Source organism: Vulpes lagopus, chromosome 8, assembly GCF_018345385.1.
Source record: "Vulpes lagopus strain Blue_001 chromosome 8, ASM1834538v1, whole genome shotgun sequence".
NCBI classification, from domain to species: Eukaryota; Metazoa; Chordata; class Mammalia; order Carnivora; family Canidae; genus Vulpes; species Vulpes lagopus.
This window is the reverse complement of record NC_054831.1, coordinates 11,481,486-11,502,759: the sequence shown is the minus strand read 5'-3', so window position 1 is coordinate 11,502,759 and position 21,274 is coordinate 11,481,486. Positions and strand designations below refer to the sequence as shown.

Sequence of the window (21,274 nt, the reverse complement as noted above, 5' to 3'; positions counted from 1 at the left end):
CACGTTAACCCTGACTAAGCCAATATTTGTATCTCCAGCTTGGATCTCTCATCTGAATCCCGTACTTGAATATCATCTCAGCACCTATTCAACATCTCAACTTGCTGGTTTAACAGGCCTCTCATATTTAAGATGTACCCACCAAGACTGCTTTCATTTTTTTTTTAAGATTTTATTTATTTATTCATGAGAGACAGAGAGAGAGAGAGAGAGGCAGAGACACAGGCAGAGGGAGAAGCAGGCTCCATGCAGAGAGCCCAATGCGGGACTCGATCCTGGGTCTCTAGGATCACACCCTGGGCTGAAGGCAGCGCTAAACCGCTGAACCACCAGGGCTGCCCCCAAGACTGCTTTCTTCCCCACTCTCCACACCTACTCCTCATATTGTCTTCCCTATTTGGGTTTCATCCTTAACTTTTCTTCTTCTAAGCTCCCATGTCCAACCTAAAAGCCCATCTGTTAGCACTGCCCTCAAAACATCTCAAGAAGATGACCACTTCTCGTCATTCCCAGCACCAACACGTTAATCTGTCTTCCATTACATTTCACCAGGATTACTGTAATCATCATCCAGCTCATCTCCCTACTTCTTCTCTTGTCTCCTGTGATCTGTTCTTACCAGAGCTACCAGAGTGATCCATTCGAAGCTAACATTAGATTATGTCTCTCTCTTAAGGCTTTCCACTGGCTATTCCATGTCACCCAGAGTAAAAGGTCAAATCCCACCCACCTACCAAACCCCATGCTCTGCAACTCATCCTAACCTCCAGCCACTTCTTTGACTTCATCTCCTCCAGCTCTGACCCTCAAGCCACACTAGATGGTGATGGCCTTTATCATCATCAGCCATAAGCACTTATATTTTTGTTACATAGTATGTGCTCATCCAACTCCTTGGAGTCCCCAGGAAGGCAGAGACTGTGCTCTGCTCTTTACTGTATCCCCAGCACCGATAACAGCACCTGGAACATAGCAGGTGCTCAATAAATTTTAGTTTGATGAATGATGATTTTTTTGATCATTAATATATGCATAGGCTCAAAACATAAAATCTATATCATACTATACATTAAAACGTGGTACAATTGAATTTTATCTCTATCTGTCTCTTTCAACTATAAAGATTGTTACTGGTAAGAGCTACTCACTGGTGATCCTGGAGATCCTTCAGCACCAGGAGGGCCTGGGTGACCTTTCTCTCCAATCCACCCAGGGAGCCCCAAGTCTCCCTTACTACCCTGCCTTCCAGGAAGTCCTGGAGGGCCTGGTGGGCCCATGGGACCAGGCTCACAGGCACAGAGCCCCGCATTTCCTAGACAGAGGATAAAAGGCAGCTTTGTCATATTTCCTGCATAAAATCCCAAAAAGCCTTTACTGAATAAAACCAATAATGCAAATAAGAATAGAAGGGTCTCATGTACATAGTTTTTTATCACACACAACTATTAATGTGTGATTTGGGGCCTGGGGCACTGTGTAGGGGTACCTAGGCATGGTCTGTTGGGGGGCAGATATACCATTTCTAGACAAAGGGGATGTTTTGGGTCTTTGAAAAAATCCATCTTAACAAACGCTAGGGGGAAAAGTTGACATGCAATTCTACCAAAGAAATTTTTAAAAATGAATCATCTTATTTTTAAAAGTATGAAAGTCTTTTATTTCTTTTCCTGAAGAAACAGGAAGAAAATTGGGTTGGAGCATAAACTCTAAACAAATAAATAAACAAAATAATATGTGAAAAACGATTATTGACCGCATTGCATATTATAATTGATAATTCCCTACAGTGCATTTTCTAACATTGGGACTTTTAATCTAAAAAATATGGCTTTAGGATAATCAAAATCAGCTGTGTTTATGCTCTCATACTTACCTATCCCAAATGGTCAAAAAGGCATGAAACAACTTTTAAGGTGGAGAAACATATGGCCAGAGGCATTTGATGAGTCTGGGAAATATGGACCCACAAAGAGAAAATGAAATAAAAGATCCATACTATCATATCTCTGCTTTTTCAAGGAATAAAAAGGATCTCATGAGAAGAATCTCATGAAAAGAAGTCACCACTCTGAGACAAATTTCCCAGCAGGGAAGTGTTTCCTTTAGACTCTCAGATACAAGGACTTGACTTTTGGTAAATTCTAATCACCTCATAAGTACCGCATAATGAAGAGGAGTGCTCATAGGCGTATAACACATTGAAGCGAAAGGCCCCACTGCCCACTTCATAAATGCCCCCAAGCCCCCATGTGCTGCTGTCTCCTGGAAATTCCACCTTTGATGCATACTTGCCTTTTTCTCCTTTCGAGCCTCTTCTTCCTGGAGGACCCATTTTGCCTTTTATCCCTTGTGGTCCAGGATGCCCAACACTACAATATATAACTTCACAGTAGGGAGGGGGGAGATGAGAGAATCACAGTTTTTGTGACTGTCTTCTACAGAACAAGTGCAAGTGTCTCCTGTACTTCCATTTTCCCCTCAAGCCCACCTTTTTTCCATTCCTTTCCTATGACTCTCTCTCTAAGAACATATATATACAAACAGACCCTACAAGTGTCACAGCATGTTTCTGCTGCTACAACCACTGATAAAGCCATCCTACTCTCAACCCCAATTTAGAGGTTGCAGAGCAAGGCAACGAACAACAGAACTACCAAACCAAACCATCCAACCACACAAACAAAATAACTGTATGGCAAGGATCTTTTGCTCCTCCGATTATGAATAATTACCAAATTAAGAAAGCATAAAGCATAGCTCATAAAAGCACAAATTCAGAGACATCTGATAAAAGGTGACATAAAACACATACAATAAATTCCTTATTCTCTCCAAATCCCAGTAAAATAGCAAACAGTAAAGGAATATTATAAAAATGGGTAAGCCCACAGGACAATGAAAAACAGAAAGAGAACAACAACAACAAAAAATTATGAAAGAACCTAACAGACCGTGAAAAGCTGAATTCTAAGCAGGCTGTGCAGAAAGGCAGCAAAGAACACAATTTGCATGAGAAATCTCTCCCAGAATTCAGGATTTTTTTTTTTTTTTAAAGAGAGAGAAAGAGAGCAGGGGAGGGTGTGGCAGAGAGAGAGGGAGAGAGGATCTTAAGCAGGCTCCATGCCCTGCAGAGCCTGACGCGGCTCTATCTCAGGACCTTGAGATCATTATCTGAGCTGAAATCAAGAGGATGCTTAACTGACTGAGCCCCACCAGGCCTCCAGGAATTGGTACCTTGAAGTAGAATAACAGTAGTGCCCCAATCAGGATGACCGGTTAAAGAAACAGTTCAATCCTAAAATCTCCTTCTGGAAAATTACAACAGTAACTATGACCTCTCAGAATTGGAGGTAACAGACAATGTAACAAGAAGAAAACTTTGAAATAAACTTTATAGTTTAAAAAGTAGATGAAGGAAGGCATTTCATTCTTAAAATATGAATAGACGGCTACAAAAGAAAACAGTAAAAACAGAATAGCAACCACAATACCCTTAGAAATTAAAAAAAATATATTATGAAAGCAGAAATTGAAGAATTCTGGAGCAGAGTTGTGAGATGGAGTTGGGGGAATCTACCAGAAAGTGTGAACAGAAAAATAAAAAGGTGAAGAAGAATAAAGATGAGAGAAAGAGACATGGGGAGTGGATTCTCTAACAGATAAATATAGAGAGTCCAGAAGGAGAAAACAAGGGAAAATGAAGGAGAAAGTGTCTTCAGAGAAACACTTCAAGTAATTTTTCCAGAAATGGAGGATTTGTGTTGGCTTGAACGTGCCCACTGAGTGCCCACCAATAAATGCAAATGTGCTCACAGAGAGGCAAGCCTTTGTGAAATTTAAGGGTATTGGGGAAAAGAAGAAAAATTTCCATAAGCTCTTAGAGCAGAGCTTTGCAGCTTTTAGAGTGTGGCTCCCACTCAGCAGGTGGTCTGTGTGTCTCCCTCTGTTCCTCCCCTTGCTCATGAGCGTGCTTTCTGTCTCTCAAATAAATAAATAAATAAATAAATAAATAAATAAATAAATCTTTTTAAAAAGTGCAACCTGACCTAATCTGAACAGGTTAAAAAGCTCCAGGAGAGATTTATTCAAAGAGATAATATTGATAACATATTTAATGAGTTAGAATGGAGATTTATACAATCCTAGACAGTTTGAGGTTGAATTAGCAAGAATTTATATTGAAAACCAAGCAAACACACAAAGAAAACTAAATAATTATTAACAAAATATTTTGCTAGAAAAGTAATAATGTATATTATTATGTGGCTGAAGTGATGAATAACTCTTATGTAACCATTCATTGTAAATAATGAATATTTAATCAAAATAAAGATAATAACTATAAGGAATGGGTTTTGGGAGTGGAACATGTGCATATGTGCAGTGGGGTGGGAAAGAGAGCTCATTTCATCTTCTATGAAGGGAAGTCAAAAGATGAGGCTCAAACTCAAGAATGAAAAAACAGTGGGGTGCCTGGGTAGCTCAGTCAGTTAAGGGACTCTTAACTTCAGCTCAGGTCATGGTCTCAGGGTCATGAGACTGAGCCCTGTGTTAGGTTCCACACTGGGTGCAGGGTCTGCTTAGGACTCTCTGTCTCTCCCTTTAACCCCCCACCCCCTCATTTGCTCGCTCTTTAAAAAAAATAAAAAAGAATTAAGAAATAGCAATACAAGTACATTGCAGGTCACTAGAAAGGCAAATAGCAGAAAATCCAACTACTTGTGTGAAAATCTCCCCTGGGGAGGAAGGAGTAGAAGGATTGTCTGGTATGGCAAATCTTCACAACAGGCTTCATAGAACTGTTTGATTCTCAAGTCGAGTCCCTCTATAACTCTGATAAAAATTAAAACTACATTTAAAAAATAAAAATCATATTAATTTACAAAATTCCATAATTCACACTTAAATTCTCAACCAAAGATTTTCATATGCTTTAGCTGATGTGATATCCAACATCAGTCTACATTTTTTGTATTATTGATAATACTAACTTGGCTCATGAAATATTTGATAATTAAAAAAAATGTTTAGAAAGTCACATTTTCCACATGACACTGCAATTATCACTTGCAACATAAATGCCAATAAACATGAATAAAGAGCATTTTACCATCTGATCCTGGGGGTCCTTGCAGCCCTGGTGCTCCGGGCAACCCAGGAGGTCCCGGTTTCCCTGGTTTTCCTGGACTGAAATCCGCTCTCCCTGGGATACCAGCTGCCCCTGGAAATCCTGGATGACCAGGAAATCCTCTTGGTCCAGGGGGTCCCATCATGCCTCCAAGAGAAATTGAGAATGAAAACCACGTATATATCTCCCAGAATAAACTTTCATTTAGAAGAAACAAAAATCAGTACATTCTTCCTTAGGCTGTAAATATTTTATTTTTTTTAAAGATTTTATTTATTTATTCATGATAGACATAGAGAGAGAGAGAGAAGCAGAGACACAGGCAGAGAGAGAAGCAGGCTCCATGCAGGGAGCCCGACGTGGGACTCGATCCCGGGTCTCCAGGATCCCACCCTGGGCCAAAGGCAGGCACCAAACCGCTGCGCCACCCAGGGATCCAGACTGTAAATATTTTAAAAGAAAAAGAATACTTCAAAATTAACTTAATAGCGCAGCCATCAAAATACCTCACTTTCTTTGAAATTAGCACACAAATGGAAACCGGTTTGAGGAATCAGATTTTCTTACTTTTTCTCTATCATTTAGGGTTATGGGGGGGGGGAATACATATTATTTTATTAAAAATATCATTTTCAATCTTTCCACTTTAATAATTTGGTTAATCTGAATGATTAAGTTAGCACATGTAGTGAATAAAAATATGGACTCTTAGATCATCTATGTGAGACATAAAATACCAAATCTTTCATAGCAAGTCAGGTGGTGGGAAGGCCAAGAGGTGCTGCATTTGAACCCGACCTCTCTCTCTCCAGCCACATGTACTAAAGTAAGCTACTGAACTTTTTAAATCATCTATATCTACCTCAGAAGCTTGTTATGAAGATTAAATAATATAATTCATGTAAGGACCTTATGCAATATCTGGTCATTGCACATACTCAATGAATGCAGAGATAGATGGATGTTCAGTGTGTTGTGAGGTCTCAGTGAGTCAAAACTGAATCCTGCTTTCCCTTGACGCTCTCCTAGCAAGAGGTAACGTGTTCCTTTCCCCTTGAGGGTGACAGCCTTTTGTGATTGTTTGGACTAATGAAGTACAGCAGGAGTGACGTTATAGATATAAGACCCTGGGAATAGGTCATTAAAGATGATTCAGCTTCTGCCTTGTGAGCTGAAATGCTTGGGATTGGAGTTCTGAGCCACCAGGGAAGCAATATCATGGCTCTGAAGCCACAATGTTATAAGGAAGCGTAAAGAATGACAGAGCCTGACAGAGAGGCCATGGGCCTATATGAAACATAGAAGACAGCGGTGCCCAGCCAGTCCTCATGTTCTGGTCTCAGCCATTACATTGGCTGCCATCGTAGGAACATCTCTATCTAGAATTGCTCAGCTTAGCCCTTCCTGAACTCTTGAACCACAGAGTGAGGGGTAATATGCTTACTGTTGTTCTAAGCCAGTAAGTTTTGGGTGATTTGCTCAGCAATAGACAACTGAAACCTCGTCAGTAATCAGTAAGTAGCCCGCTAGCTAAATTAACAGCGTTCGTTATTGTGTGCCTACGTGCTGGGGCTTCCCATGTACTTTCAAATATTATGCTTACTCCTCCAACAGTCTCACAAAGTTTATGCCTTATAGATAAGGCACAGTGTAAGCCGAATATGAGTAATAATAATAATAGCTAACATAGCTAATGGTATTCTAAGAATGGTATACATATAAGCTCTTTCAACCCTAACGAGAATTGCACCCTGAAAATGGGAAAACTGAAGCACAGAGAGGTTTAGTAAATGCCTAAGACCACACAGCTTGTATAGTAGAACCTGGAACATTTTTAGTCCACAGTGTGAATACATAACTCTTTCCATATACTATATTAAGTGGCAGGGCTGGGATTCAGTCACAGGTATCTAACTCTAAATCCCTGCTTATTGCATGGTAAATACTTTAGATGATTATAAAATAAGATATGTAAAATAAAGGCTATGGACTTTGGTGTACCTAAATGAAATGTGCTCCTGTGGATTTGGCTGCCATCTTGTCCTCATGCCATTCCTAAGACCTGTTTCCAAACCTCTACAGTCATTGGATGGACCTCAATACCACCTGGTGTCTTGTCCCCATGCCATGGAAAATCCTCAACCACCTTCCAACGGGGAAAATGGGTTGTAGTGTATGGCATATAGCAGCCCTGACCACCCATGAAATCAATTAAGTTGTGGCCAGCATAAAACATTTTTTTTCAAAAGAAAAAAGTAGCATAGAAAACAGAGCACAAAAAAAAAAAAAAAAAAAAGATAAATAAAAAAAAAGAAAACAGAGTACATCATACACAAAAAGGCATTATTTTGTGAAATTCATGTTCCTTTTCTTTTTGTTTTTGAAATATGTGTTTCAATCATATGTATATGTGGATACACACGTGTGTTCAATGCAATGCAAATGCAATATAATATAAAATATATATTTTATAATGGATTGTAGTCAAGATTTGAAAGCCACTGGGTTGGGCAGCCGGGTAGCTCAAAGGTTTAGTGCTGCCTTAGCCCAGGGCCTGATCCTGGAGACCCAGGATTGAGTCCCACGTTGGGCTCCCTGCATGGAGCCTGCTTATCCCTCTGCCTCTCTCCTTCTCCCTCTCTCTTTCTCTCTCTCTCTCTGTGAATGAATGAATGAATGAATGAATGAATGAATGAATGAATAATTAAATAAACAAACAAACAAATAAATAAATCTTTAAAAAAAAAGCAACTGGGTTAATTCTTTTTAAAAATCTTGTGGAATGAAGAATCTTTCTGTTATATTTGCTATATTTGTTATATTTGTTATACTTGTTGTTTCTGTTATATTTGTTATATTTTCAATCTGCTAGAGATATGTGTTGCTTGCTCACACTGAGTTTTTATTTCAATCTGCTAGAGCCACTATTTTATTATGAACAAGCTTCAAAAGGAGAAATCTAAGACCAGGGGCTAATGACTCCGGAGCAGCTGAGGACTCTCGACATGACTTATATAGTCCTGGGTCAGGTAAGCCAAGGCTACGGTATCTATAGATTAAATCAACCAAATGAAACAAAGCTTTGCCACCTTTGTGGTGGGTTATCAGATCCCACAAAGTGAAAGGCAAGATTTGTGAAATATTAAAGAATTTTGTAGTTAACAGATGAATCTCAGGAAACTTCTTACTCCTTCTCAGTAAATAGAACAAGAGACACAGACTGGATAAAATGGCATCTTTTCAAGACTCTCTCCCTTCATGTTAAATCAGTTCTCCTGAGTTCACGGAATGCAAATACCCTCTACACGTCTATTCCTAAGCTTACTTGGTCCTATTAACCAGCACAGCACTTGAAGGAGTTTAAAGTCCGCTATCAATAGGATTCTTTCCCAGGTTCTTCCTCAACTCTTACCATGGCTCTAAGGTGTTTTTGGTTGGTTGGTTGGTTGGTTTTTGGAAGGGATACAGATTTTTTGGGGGGTGGGGTGGGGAATGAGGACTGTTGTTTTGGTTTTGGTTTTTTAACTAAGGCTGAGTCCCATTTTATTTGTTTAATTTTTTTAAGTAATAACATTTTTAAATTCATGATTTGTATTTCCACCTTTTACGTAGAAGAGGAACTCAATTTTAATGAACAAAAGTTGACAGGGAGAGTCTTCCAAGAGGGTTGTAACACCTGAAAAAACACTCTACCCCTGGCACTGATTTCCAAATCTTCACTGACTGTGACAATCTTGTAGGATGCCCCTGAGATAACACATATACCCCACCCACCCCTGAGATGCTGACTGAATATTTCTGAGGTGCAGCCGAGGAACCTGGATTTCTTCAAAGGAAGCCATGAATTGGTTTGAGTTCAGTGGTTCTGAAGCTCCGCTGTCCATTAGAAAAAAAAAAAGGCGGGGGGTGCTTTTATAATAGCAGACGCCTAGGTCCACGTCCCAGAAAGCCCAACATTCCTGGTCTAGGGGGCGGGATGGCCATTAGTTTTTCTGAAACACTCCTGGTTGATCTAGTATCAGCTAGAGGTGAGGGTGAGGCTGTCAGAAACCTCGCACACAAAAGCCAGTGGAGTGTCCTACCTGCACAGGCTTCCCCTGGTGGACCTGGGGGACCAGGGGGACCAGGTGGTCCAACGGACCCCATTTCTCCATAGCGGCCAGGGCGCCCGGGATCCCCTGGAGGGCCTGCCCAAAACAACAGCACATGTCAGTGTGATAAATGCATACATACATTTTAAAATTCACACACAATTACTTCTTGTGAGGCTTGGTGGAGCACCACTAGGGGACCATTCTTGCAATTTCTCACCACATTTAAAAATGCAGTATCTTAGATTAGAACCCCTTCAGCTGCCCCTGCTCTGCAGACCCATGAACTTGGAGCAGCACTGTCTTTCTCAGTGATATGGGTCACTTTTTTCTGGAGGGCAGCATCTTGGTAGGTCTTAGTCAAATGGTTTAGCAATTAAAAAAAAAAACGCTTTTAGAAAGGTGACATAATACACATTTCTGCATACTAAAATAACATTGAGAGTCTTCTGCCAATAGAGATGATTCAGATGCACCTGTCTACCTGCACTTATAAATTATATATCCTTTCTAAAATTAATATATTTAGCATACCAAGTATGCAACCTGCCCATATACTGGGCCAGACTCTCCTGGCAGGGCCACCCAAGTCCCATCTCCTAATAATTTATGGAGGAAGCAAACTGAACACAAACCTTTGAGTGGAACAGATGGAGTTACCAGAACACCCGGTGGTCCTGGGTACCCACGGTCTCCAGGATCCCCCTGAAATCATTCATTCATACACTTTTCTTAGAAACATTGTTTGTCATGTGGCGTGTAACCATCAGATGGCCCAAGAGTGTATTCATATAAGAAATGAAGATTACAGGATGAGTAGAAAAAGGAATGGTTCATGGAGTTCTGGGAATGACAAAGGCATCCGACACCCCTGCAGCCACCCCAACCTACCAGCAGAAGTAAATGACCACCTGGCAAAACTCTCACAAAAGAAAAAAATTACCCCCCCCAAAAAAAACCTATTTCATGCCCATAGATTAGATACCTCTGAAACCATGAAGTTTCTTAGATGTGCTCTGAGCATGGATGTCAAACTTAGCATCTAGGACAAGTTGTCTATTCACTTACAGAATCTGAATCTACATCTTATTTTAACAGCAAATATTGTCCTTCTCAACTGTGTTCCCTTACTGCCACCATGGCTTGTCCCGAGCAAATGCTGGATGTGAGGGTACAGAGGTACAAAGGGAAGAAAAAAACACAGTAGCGAAAGCAGGGAGCACTCCCCTGCTCTCTCTGATTTTAGTCATGATACGAGGTGATCCCCACAGAATTTCTGAAACTTTCGTTATTATTCACCTTCAAAAGGTTGAATTCTTTCTCAAATGTAGAACATAATCGTTATGACATGCATTGACATAAAATATGCAAAATTAACTCTGTCTCTTCCAAAAGCTAAGTTTTTTTAATGATTCTTTCAAGTGTTTTTTAAAATGAATTAGGTAACATGAGGGACAGAGAATTTTATTTAGGCTGTACTCAAATACACCTGCTTTTTTACCTTTGGGCCAACAAATCCAAATGATCCAGGATGTCCAAACAGTCCTGGTTCCCCCTATAAATAACCACAAACATGACTTAAAAAAAAAACTGACTGGGTGACAAATTATCCCATTCTTGTTCCATTTGAATGACACGTGCTCACTGAGATTCTGTGCAAAATCTCAGTTGGGTCGTATCAGAGAATTTTGGTGTTAGTTTTTGTATCTACAGCTAGATCCTGCAATCTGTAAAATAAATGTGTCTCCTTTTCCAATTAATGCATACTTTCATGCCCTGCCACTACTTTTGAATGACACTGAATTGCATTTATGAATAAATATGTACTTATCATCTCTTTAACTGTGTATATTTACCTTTAATCCTGGAAAACCTGGAGAGCCATAGGAACCCGGATCACCCTAATAAAATCACAAAACATCAACACAAGGAGAATGAAATCAAAGTGCTTGAAACCAGTTCAATGCATTATTTTTCATCTTATGAAACTGCTTTATGGCTCTTTCATCTCATCTGCAAAGGTAGCTGAGTAAAAGGAAATACATATAAAGTAGATTCAGTCTCTTTATAACATTTGCTATTTTAACTGACCTTCACTTTTATTTTAAAAATTCATGTCCTTGCCACTGTTTCAAATTAAGAACATATTTTTGTTGTTGTTGCTCTTGGGTTTTAACTTATTTAGCCTGATGCTTGCACTGGGCTAAATATTTTTGGAATCATTTCATTATAATTTGTCTAGAGATTAATAGGTATTCTGTGCATTGTTAGCAAAAAAATAATTATCATGGAAGCCAATGTCACCCATTAGCTACTGAATCTGGAGCCATATAAACTCAGTGCCCTTGACCACAGGGGTTCTGGCCTCTAGAGTGACTCTATCAATGGTGACCCCATTAGTGGCATGTGTGGTGACGTCTGAGTCCTGATGCTATATTTTTTTGTAGCTACTGCCCTGAGATCAGTACCCTCTTTTATCAATGAGGCTTAAATGACTAATTCCAAGCTGCTATCACAGTGACAGTGGGTCACTGTGGCAGGAAATGCCACAATCCTGTTACTTCCCACCAATTCTATCTTCTGCTTGCCCATTTTACTTAAATAATGTCACCGGAAGGGATGTTTTGTTGGGACATGTAGCTCTTACATAATTTTTGTCCAAAGAATACCGTTCTTATTTGAGAAAGTCTCTACTTTTAAGTTGTTAGAAATACTGATCTATTTTTAAAAGATATTATTTATTTATTCATGAGAGAGGCAGAGACATAGGCAGAGGGAGAAGCAAGCTCCTTGAGGGAAGCCCACTGTGAGACTCATCCCCTGGACCCCGGGATCATGACCTGAGCCAAAGGCAGACACTCAACTGCTGAGCCACCCAAGTGCCCCAATACTGATCTAGTTTTATAAAAATGTGAGAGAGGACAACCTCCAATTCACTGATGTCAGCGATAGCATGAATGGCATGAGTGATCCTTACCCGAGGTCCTGAGAACCCAGGAATACCCTTCTCTCCTTTTGGTCCAATTCCAGGTTCTCCCTTAAAGAGATGACAACATTTAGAGGCATTCAAGCAACAATATTTCAGCGACATGGAATGCAAAAACAAGACGAAATAAAAATTATTGCCAGCACCTTAAAGAAAACAACTACCTTAGCATAGATGCCCTATGGAATTATGATAAAATAGTGAAAACTTCTAGGAATATATATTAGCATTAAATCAATGATAAAGACCATGCAAAAATAATTTTTTTAAACTAAGATATCTTATCCTATAGATTAAAAAAAAAAGGTATTTCAGTAAACTACCTTGGGTCCCGGTGGTCCTGGAGGTCCAATCATACCAGGCATTCCTTTTACGCCCTAAAAATCATAATGAATATAATCTGGTTTATTCTTATTATTTAACATACTGAATTCTACATCTTTCAGACATTATCTCTTCAAGAAGCATTTTACTAATTTTATTTTATTTTATTTTTATTTTTATTTATTTATGATAGTCACAGAGAGAGAGGGAGAGGCAGAGACACAGGCGGAGGGAGAAGCAGGCTCCATGCACCGGGAGCCTGATGTGGGATTCGATCCTGGGTCTCCAGGATCGCGCCCTGGGCCAAAGGCAGGCACCAAACCGCTGCGCCACCCAGGGATCCCCATTTTACTAATTTTAAAAATAAAGGATTACTCTTCAATTGTCGCTGGTTTGCGACTAAGGCGCAGGTGCACTCGTAAAACCTGACACTATTCAGGCCAGCTCTGTGTGAGAGGTGTGTGTCATGAGGTGTAGGGGGCGTGACCACCACAGAATCAGGGCAGCAGATCCAAGCTGGGAATGCAGTCATTGAGAAGAGTGGCTCATTTTGAGCAAATGAGTGAAATTTAATCCGGTAATTGAAAATTGACAACAGAATCTGCATGTGGCATCAGTAACATCCACACTACAGGCTGACAGAGGAAGTGGTCAATTCGCCAAGAGTCTGCCCAGTACTATGCACCTGCTACCTTTTCAGTTATCAAAACATCAAACCCCATATGTAATACCTTAAAGACAACGGGACTTCCTGTGGTCCTTTCAGCCCATTTATCAAAGACGGTATCAGTAGGGCACTATATTCTGGAGGACATGTCACAATTTAGCAGCCCACAATAGGTCTGTGACTCAGCAACTGAATAAACCTGAGTACATGGGTAATTTTCCTAAGCCTCATTTTTCAAGTCTGTACAATGAGGCTAATAACAGTAGCAGTCTGCTGAGGTTGCTTTGGGATTAATGCAGGGATATCTCTAGGTGCCCTGCACTTTGCTGGCACAACTACATGTTCGGCAAATGTTGGCTACTACTACTTTATCAAGGCAACATATAGATTGATAATTACCTTTTCTCCTTTATACAGACAGGAATCAGGTGGCTGTACCAGTAAGGTGGGCCCAGGAGAACCCTGCTGGCCAACCTCACCCTTTCAAAAAAAAATTAAGATAGTAGGAATTTCATATTAACTTTATTTTGAAATAAAATTTGAAACAAAGATTTTCACCCACGTATTGTGATACAATGCATACAATTCTGCGTGGTATGGATTTAAAATATAAATCACGGCAAACATATCATGTATTGTTTTTCATATACTTATCATTAAAAATAAATTTCAAAACCAAAAAAGTGATTCATAATCCTACCGTCAGAGATTTCTATCAAAACTTTGGCATGGTTCTTCGTGCTGTGTGTGCTTGTGTGCATATACATACATGTACATGTGTACCCATATGTGTATGTGATCAAATGATGTATGAAATACAATTTAAAATATAAGCAGAATATTATATAAGATATGTAAACAATTTAAAATACTGAGTATGGCTTATATTTTTATATTTTGTTAAAGTTTTTAAATAATTTTGTCTTTTATAGTACAAATTTTTGTGCATTTTCCAATCATACTAGAAATTTTTCAAAAACCTGATTTTTAGTGCCCTTGCAATAATCTATCATAAAAATATGCTATCATTTATTAAGCTATTCCACTCTGGTTAGATTTAGGTTCTTTTTTAAAGATAGATTTATTTATTTATTTATTTATTTATTTATTTATTTATTTATTTATTTTACAGAGAGAGACTGGGTGTGCACGCACTTGCACAAGCAGGTGCAGGGGGGAAAAGCAGAAGGAGAGGGAGAGCGAGAATCTCTACTACACTCCCTGCTGAGTGAGGGAGGAGCTTGACAGAGGGCTTGATCTCACCACCCTGAGATCATGATCTGAGCCAAAATCAAGAGTCAGATGCTTAATTGACTGAGTCACCCAGGCACCCCTGATTTAGGTCACTTCTAATTTGTATTCTACAATATGTTTAAACTCTCTCTATAAAATAATTAGCCAAAAGTTGTCATTTATGTTAATAGCAATGTTATTCTCTTGGGAGTAAAATGCCCCGTGAATTGGGTTTGCCATAATATAAGCATAAATTCTCACCCTTAATTAGCAGATAATTGTTTGTTTGTTTGTTTGTTTTTTTACTTTTCTCACTATTTCTAATCTTTTGCACTTAGACACAGTTAAGAGCAGGTGACAGAGCAGGTCACCTATATTTGCAAACCAGGACCTTACTGACCGCCATTTTGGACAAGTTCCTTAAAATCTTTCCTAGCCTTTGTTTCCTTGATTCCTCTGAATCTCACTTTCCTTCTCCATGAAATGGGCATTATAAGCTGCCTACTTCAAAGTATTATTTGATTAACTAGATAATGCCCATAAAATGCTTAGTACTTACTACCTTAAGTGGAACAAAGATGATTCTCAAATATATCATTATTAAGTCATTAATGTTTTTGGTAAGTGGGATTTGGGGCAGAATAATACTATACACAAGCAAGTGAGTAACATGTATTGGTAAATACAACCATGCTTATTCTTGCAACTGTAATAAGCCTGAGCAAAACCCATAAAGGCTGACAAGCAAGGGAGTTTCTTCAAAATGTTGGTCATGCCACTATTTTCTCACATTGAAAAAAGTACCATATATTCATTTTAGTAAAAAGTACAAAGAACACGAATCACAAAGAACAAAATGTAAATGGTCCATGATCATATCATCTAAGACAAATTAGAAACAACCATTTGGGGTAGTGTTATGTGGGCAAACATGTTCTTGAACACCCAAGAGCTCTGTGTCAAAATTTCACAATGATGTTTTGATTTAGCAGACAATCCAAAAGAATTAGAATAACCATATTTTGGATAATCTGAATGGCTATCTCATAGCCAAACATTTCCACATGATTCTATGGCCTAAGTTTGCAACTGCATCTGATTGCACTGGTGCTGAGGTCCCTAAACTAGCAATGTCGGTCTCATTCCACAAGGTAGTATTTCTTGAGCTGGGGTGCATGAGCTTCTGGGGCTTTGACAAGCACATTCTCTGGAAGTCCATGACTTCCCAAGTTTGAAAAACCGTGTTTTAGTATATTCCCTTTCACCCGTTTCTCTAAGTTAGTGGTTTTTATGGAAAGAGTGTAAGCCATTGTACATTCTACTACTCCCCACCCCCAGGGACATCTGGCAAGATCCTAACACATTTTAGTTTGTCACAACTGAGAGGGGAGTACTGTTACGGGTATCTAGTGGGTAGAAACCAGGGATGCACCTAACCATCCTACAACGCCCAAGACAGCCCTCACAACAAGGAAATAGTATTGAGGTTGCAAAATTCTGCTCTAAGTGTATATTTTAATGCCTCGCGTTGTTTTTTTACAAATTTGAGCTTATACTTTTGTAACCTGTGCTTTCTGATCAAAACACTATCATGGGTATGTCTACACATCATGAAGTCTTCCAATATATTTTGGGCAATCGAGTCATTTTGTTTAATGGCTGTGCCATAACTGACCCAAACACACTGGAACTCCACGAGAATGGGGATCAGGTCTATCTTTCTACATCCCCACATCCAGCACCAATCCTAGCCTGGCACAGTGTAGACATTCAGCATCTACTTACCCACAGTTGTTTGCATGAGCCACTTACCCAACTGTTAGCCATTCAGATTGTTTGCAGATGAGTTGGCATCTTAAAATACCTTTTTAAAGCTTATCTTTGCTAAGTTTCCTGCCTCAGCAGAAAGGACTATGGGAGTGAGGGAGAGCAGGGAAGGACAGTGAGGATGAGTGTGAGAGGGGGAGGGAGTGAGAGATGGTGTTGCTAAATGCTTTTGGTTCCAGGAATTTTTTTTTTTAAGATTTATTTATTTATTTATGATAGACATACAGAGAGAGAGAGAGAGGCAGAGACACAGGAGGAGGGAGAAGCAGGCTCCATGCCGGGAGCCTGACGCGGGACTCGATCCCGGGACTCCAGGATCGCGCCCTGGGCCAAAGGCAGGCGCCAAACCGCGGCGCCACCCAGGGATCCCGGTTCCAGGAATTTATACTTTTATTTACACGTGGAGTTTAGGTTTCTGAGGAAATTTGTGTAATTAAGCCAAGAAAATCAGTAATTAAACAAACCGTCACTCTGGATATACTAAGTTATCAGAAATGTTCGATCTCTTTTTGCTGGGGTAAAATGTGTCCTATACATTCACTTGGATTTAGTGCTAAATTTTGTCAAAACTGTCATTTCATTTTACAATCAAGGGTAATGGTGCCATAATAATTCAGGAAAAAAAAAATCCTCAGCCATAAAATTGGGCAGTGACTGGATAATGAACACAATTTAAGTGATAATCAGAACAGCCTCTGCCACCCGGGCAGCACACACATTTTAACATCTGCTCCTCCGTGCAAAAGGGGATTCTTACCGGGTCTCCCATTTGCCCCTTTACTCCCACACCAGGATTACCCTGGGAAAGAAAAGGGAAAAAAAAGGTAATTGCTTTTGAATACTAAAAAGGTAATTACAAGCAAGTAGGACTTCTGGTTAAGCAATTAATTGAAGTTTATTGAGTATTTTGGGAAGTTTAATAAGGGAAAGACATAAATCAGACAGATCTCGGTGGTTACTCATGTCATTGCACACGGACAGTCTCGATTTGGTGTATGTTACTCATGACCACCCACCTTCAAGCCTGGTCTCCCAGGATGGCCCGGAGCACCCTACATCAATGGCAAAAATACACAAGTCAAGTGTCAGCTACAGGAATCACAATGTGTCAGAGCAAGTTGCCCTGGGTTCCTCTTTACAAGACCCTGAATTTTAAAACGTGCATGCTGGGCTTCCACTCATGGCTGGGCTCCTTGTTTCCCCAGGCCTGTGCTTCAAGATAAACTCACACTGGTAATGGGAGGTGTACGTGAATTCATCAGTGATAACCTCTCAAACAACCTACCTGTCCCCTCTACACAAGGCTGCAATTGCCTTTTTTCTTTCCTTGGTTTCTCTCTCTCTCTCTCCCTCTCTCTCTCTCTCTCCCTCTCTTTTTTTCTTAATTTAAACATCCAGGCCGTGTTTTGAGAGGATTGGAATGAGCAGGGCTATACTTACTGTTAACCCAGGCTCTCCTGGCTGTCCCCTTGGGCCTGCCGGTCCTCGTGCCCCCTTCGGTCCCTAAACATGAGAACCACCAGTACATCAGTTCCGAAAACTCAGAATCATCACTCACAGCAAGACCTACATGTAACCTTTAGTGGACAAAAACCTCCAAAGAAATCACAGTCCCAGAAACATCTGCCCTGTACCCAGAGCTGCGTACATAAGGGCCCAAAGCTATATGACAGCAGCACTCTGGCAGGTGTGACCAACTCCTATATTAAGATTGAATTAAGACTTATCAGTACATTAATCAATGTACTTGTTCACAAATAAATCTTGTAATAGCAAAAGTAGAGAACAAAGAAAGCTTGTGACCAGCTATCCCTACATTGCATAGATGTTATGACTTTGATATACATCAGGATGCTTTTAAAAAATTCATATTAATTCATAATTAACATTAAACTATGAATGTATTTATACTATTTATCATATTTTTTTATTTATCATATTTTTAAAACATGTCCTATCAGGTTAATGTGAATAGAAATGCCCCCACTTCAAGATTAAGGTGATGTAGCCACAATTTTCTTTCTATTTATTTATTTTTTGCCACAATTTTCTATAACGTGTATGTTGTAGCATAATTCCACACAAATTCACCAAGAGGGGTTACAGCTATACATTCCTAGAAGCTTAAAGAGAGGCTCTCTGCTCTCCCGCCAACCTGCCCACATCAAATGATTTGTGAGTGTGCAAGAAATTACTCTCCCAAGGAGGATGAATTGGTACTTATTTTAATGGCAACATGAAAGTATCTCATTGATTATATCGAACGGAGCTTCAGGGGTAGTGAGGAAGGTAATGTGGGAGAGTCATCCTGTCTACAGCCAGAAGTTACCAAGCAAAATTATAGGTTAATCAATTTGGAGGCAAAAATGCTTTCAATTTTAATCTTGTGAACATTGATTGATTAATTTCAAAGACTAATATAATCTTTGCATTAAAAATTTCAGGGCAAAAAAGAAGAGGCAAAAAATTAAATGCAATACACGCTGATTCAGCAGTCAGAATGGTATAAAACAATATCATTTCCACTCGATATGTATTATTTAGGTAGACTTGAGGGAGACTTATCATCCCAAATATTAAGTGACTATATGTACCCAGGTAATGCCAAATGATCATTAAAAGACAGAAGAGGAAGGTAGGCAGAAGTCTGCTGGGACCTGTGTGGCCACATAGGGGCTCATGCCTGATTTAACCCTCTGCTGTCACCACCTTGGAATTCTTAATGATTTTTGAACAAGGGATCTACACTTCCACTTTGCACTGGATGGGTTCTGCAAATGATGCAGTCCGATCTGCTAAGACGCAGACAGTGTGAACCACAGGCTGATGGAGGAGCAAAGACAAGCACAGAGCCTGATCAGGAGACTTACCGGCAAGCCAGGAGGTCCTGGGTCCCCCCTGTCACCCTGCAAGAGGAACGATGATGCATTGCTTTAGAAGAGCAACACCACTTCCCTAAAACACACATGATGTAAAAGAGGAATACACATAGGAATTATTTGGACTGTCTGGGCAGGCTGTTCAGTTTTTTAGTGTTGACAGCTGTGGAAGGCTGTGTGGAGAGGACTTTCTGTGTCCATTCCTAACCATGGAATCCTGCTTCTACTCAGCCAAAACCAGACAAAGATTGCTTGAGTCCTGATGACATGGCGTCGAGATGAGATTTTCATCTTTCCATTTACAATCTAAATTCTCAATCCATAGGTCCTCCCATTGCATAACAGCTTAACTGTCTCTGGTCTAACTGCCAGAACTTGCCTCCCTCAACAGATACTTTGCTCCTTTTTTTTTTTTTTATCACCCTAGAGTAGATATAAAGGAAATTCTTGCAGAAATTCTCTCATGCCTGCCTCTACGTGCACCTATAGCTCAGTGGTTCTGCCCTGAGACTACATGCCTTAATGAATCAAAGAGTGTATATTCTCTTGAACATAGCTTATTTTTTAATGTAAAATATAAAGTATACATAAGATAACAGCATTTTAGCCATTTTTAAATGTACAGTTCTGTGGCATGTAGTATGTCCACACTGTTGGGCAACCATCACCATCTTCCATCTCCAGAACGTTTCATCTTCCCCAGTGTCAACTGTAGCCATTAAATACATTTCCCCTCCCTCTGGCTCCTAGCAAGCACCATTCCACTCTTGGTCTCTGTGGATCTCACTACTGTAAGAACCTCATATAAGTGAAATCATATCTTATCTGTCCTTTGTAGCTGGCTTATGTCACTTAGCATAATGACCTCAGGCTTCATCCGTGTTGTAGCAGGTGTCAGAATTCCTGTCCTTAGCAGGGCTCCACCACCGAACGACTGTTTTTTGTTTTTGTTTTTGTTTTTTTTTTTCAAAAAATAAAACACTTATCTTTCAAAGGGAAAAAAAAGAATTCCTGTCCTTTTTAGGGCTGAATAATACTGTGTTATACGTATAGGTCACATTCTGTTTATCCATTCACCCAACAATAGACACTAGGGTTGCTTCCACCTTTTGTCTATCATGAATAATGCTACTAGGAACCTGGCGGTACAAATATCTGTTTGAGACCCTGCCTTCATTTCTTTCGGGTTTATACCTGGAAATGGAATTGCTGGGTCATAAAGTGCATTTAATTTTTTTGAGGAGCCATGATACCATCATCCAGAGTAGCTACATTTAATTTAATTTTTTTGAGGAGCCATGATACCATCATCCAGAGTAGCTGCACCATTTTACATTCCCACCAGCAATGCAGAAGAGCTCAGATTTCTCCCCATAATCATCAACACATACAATTTTCTGTTTTTTTTAAATAATCCAAATAGCTGTGAAGTGCATATCGACTTTTAAAAGTATTGTTTCTTTAAAGTTATTGATCTGTAGACTTTTTTTTTTTTAGAGGAGAGGCAGAGAGAGCAGGAGAAAAAATTTTAAGTAAGGTTCAATCTCACAACTCTGAGATCATAACATGAGCCAAAATTGAGTCAGACACCTAACCAACTGAGCCACGCAGGTGCCCCCTTGCAGGCCATTTTTATTAGGAATCTTCTGTTTCTCTTTAAGATGAGGAATTCTCAGGCAGCCCAGGTGGCTCAGCGGTTTAGCACTGCTTTCAGCCCAGGGCATGATCCTGGAGACCCAGGATCGAGTCCCACACCAGGATCCTTGCATGGAGCCTGCTTGTCCCTCTGCCTGTGTTTTTGCCTCTCTCTCTGTCTCTGTGTCTCTCATGAATAAATTAATAAAATCTTTAAAAAAAAAAGATGAGGAATTCTCTATATTCATTTCTCCTTCTATCCCACTTACTCTTTCTTGCACTATTGCAAAAAAGTATTCAGCATGACTAATATGGGTCAGAATGGCTAAAATGAACAGCTCAGGAAACATGTTGGTGAGGATGCATAGAAAGGGGAACTCTCTTACACAGCTGATGGGAATGCAAACTGGTGTAGCCACTCTGGAAGACAATATGGATGTTCCTCAGAAAGTTAAAAATAGAACTACTCTATGACCCAACAATTGCACTACTAGTCATTTATCC

The 21,274-nt window shown here is 39.8% G+C and overlaps 1 protein-coding gene across 9 annotated transcripts in view; it reads right to left on the bottom strand.

The window, feature by feature from the left end:
* The window catches only part of COL4A4 (collagen type IV alpha 4 chain), a 189,358-nt gene that overhangs the window by 56,767 nt on the left and 111,317 nt on the right, over positions 1–21,274 (bottom strand). For all 9 annotated transcript variants that reach the window (XM_041766907.1, XM_041766911.1, XM_041766905.1 and 6 more), the window contains 14 exons: positions 19,127–19,162; positions 17,697–17,759; positions 17,273–17,308; positions 17,014–17,055; positions 13,596–13,676; positions 12,529–12,582; positions 12,197–12,256; positions 11,076–11,120; positions 10,721–10,774; positions 9,855–9,924; positions 9,211–9,315; positions 5,111–5,275; positions 2,293–2,382; positions 1,149–1,312 (listed from right to left, as the gene is read on the bottom strand). In XM_041766907.1, the coding sequence (XP_041622841.1) occupies positions 1,149–1,312; positions 2,293–2,382; positions 5,111–5,275; positions 9,211–9,315; positions 9,855–9,924; positions 10,721–10,774; positions 11,076–11,120; positions 12,197–12,256; positions 12,529–12,582; positions 13,596–13,676; positions 17,014–17,055; positions 17,273–17,308; positions 17,697–17,759; positions 19,127–19,162 (1,065 nt within the window). The remainder of the gene's footprint in view (positions 1–1,148; positions 1,313–2,292; positions 2,383–5,110; positions 5,276–9,210; positions 9,316–9,854; positions 9,925–10,720; positions 10,775–11,075; positions 11,121–12,196; positions 12,257–12,528; positions 12,583–13,595; positions 13,677–17,013; positions 17,056–17,272; positions 17,309–17,696; positions 17,760–19,126; positions 19,163–21,274) is intronic.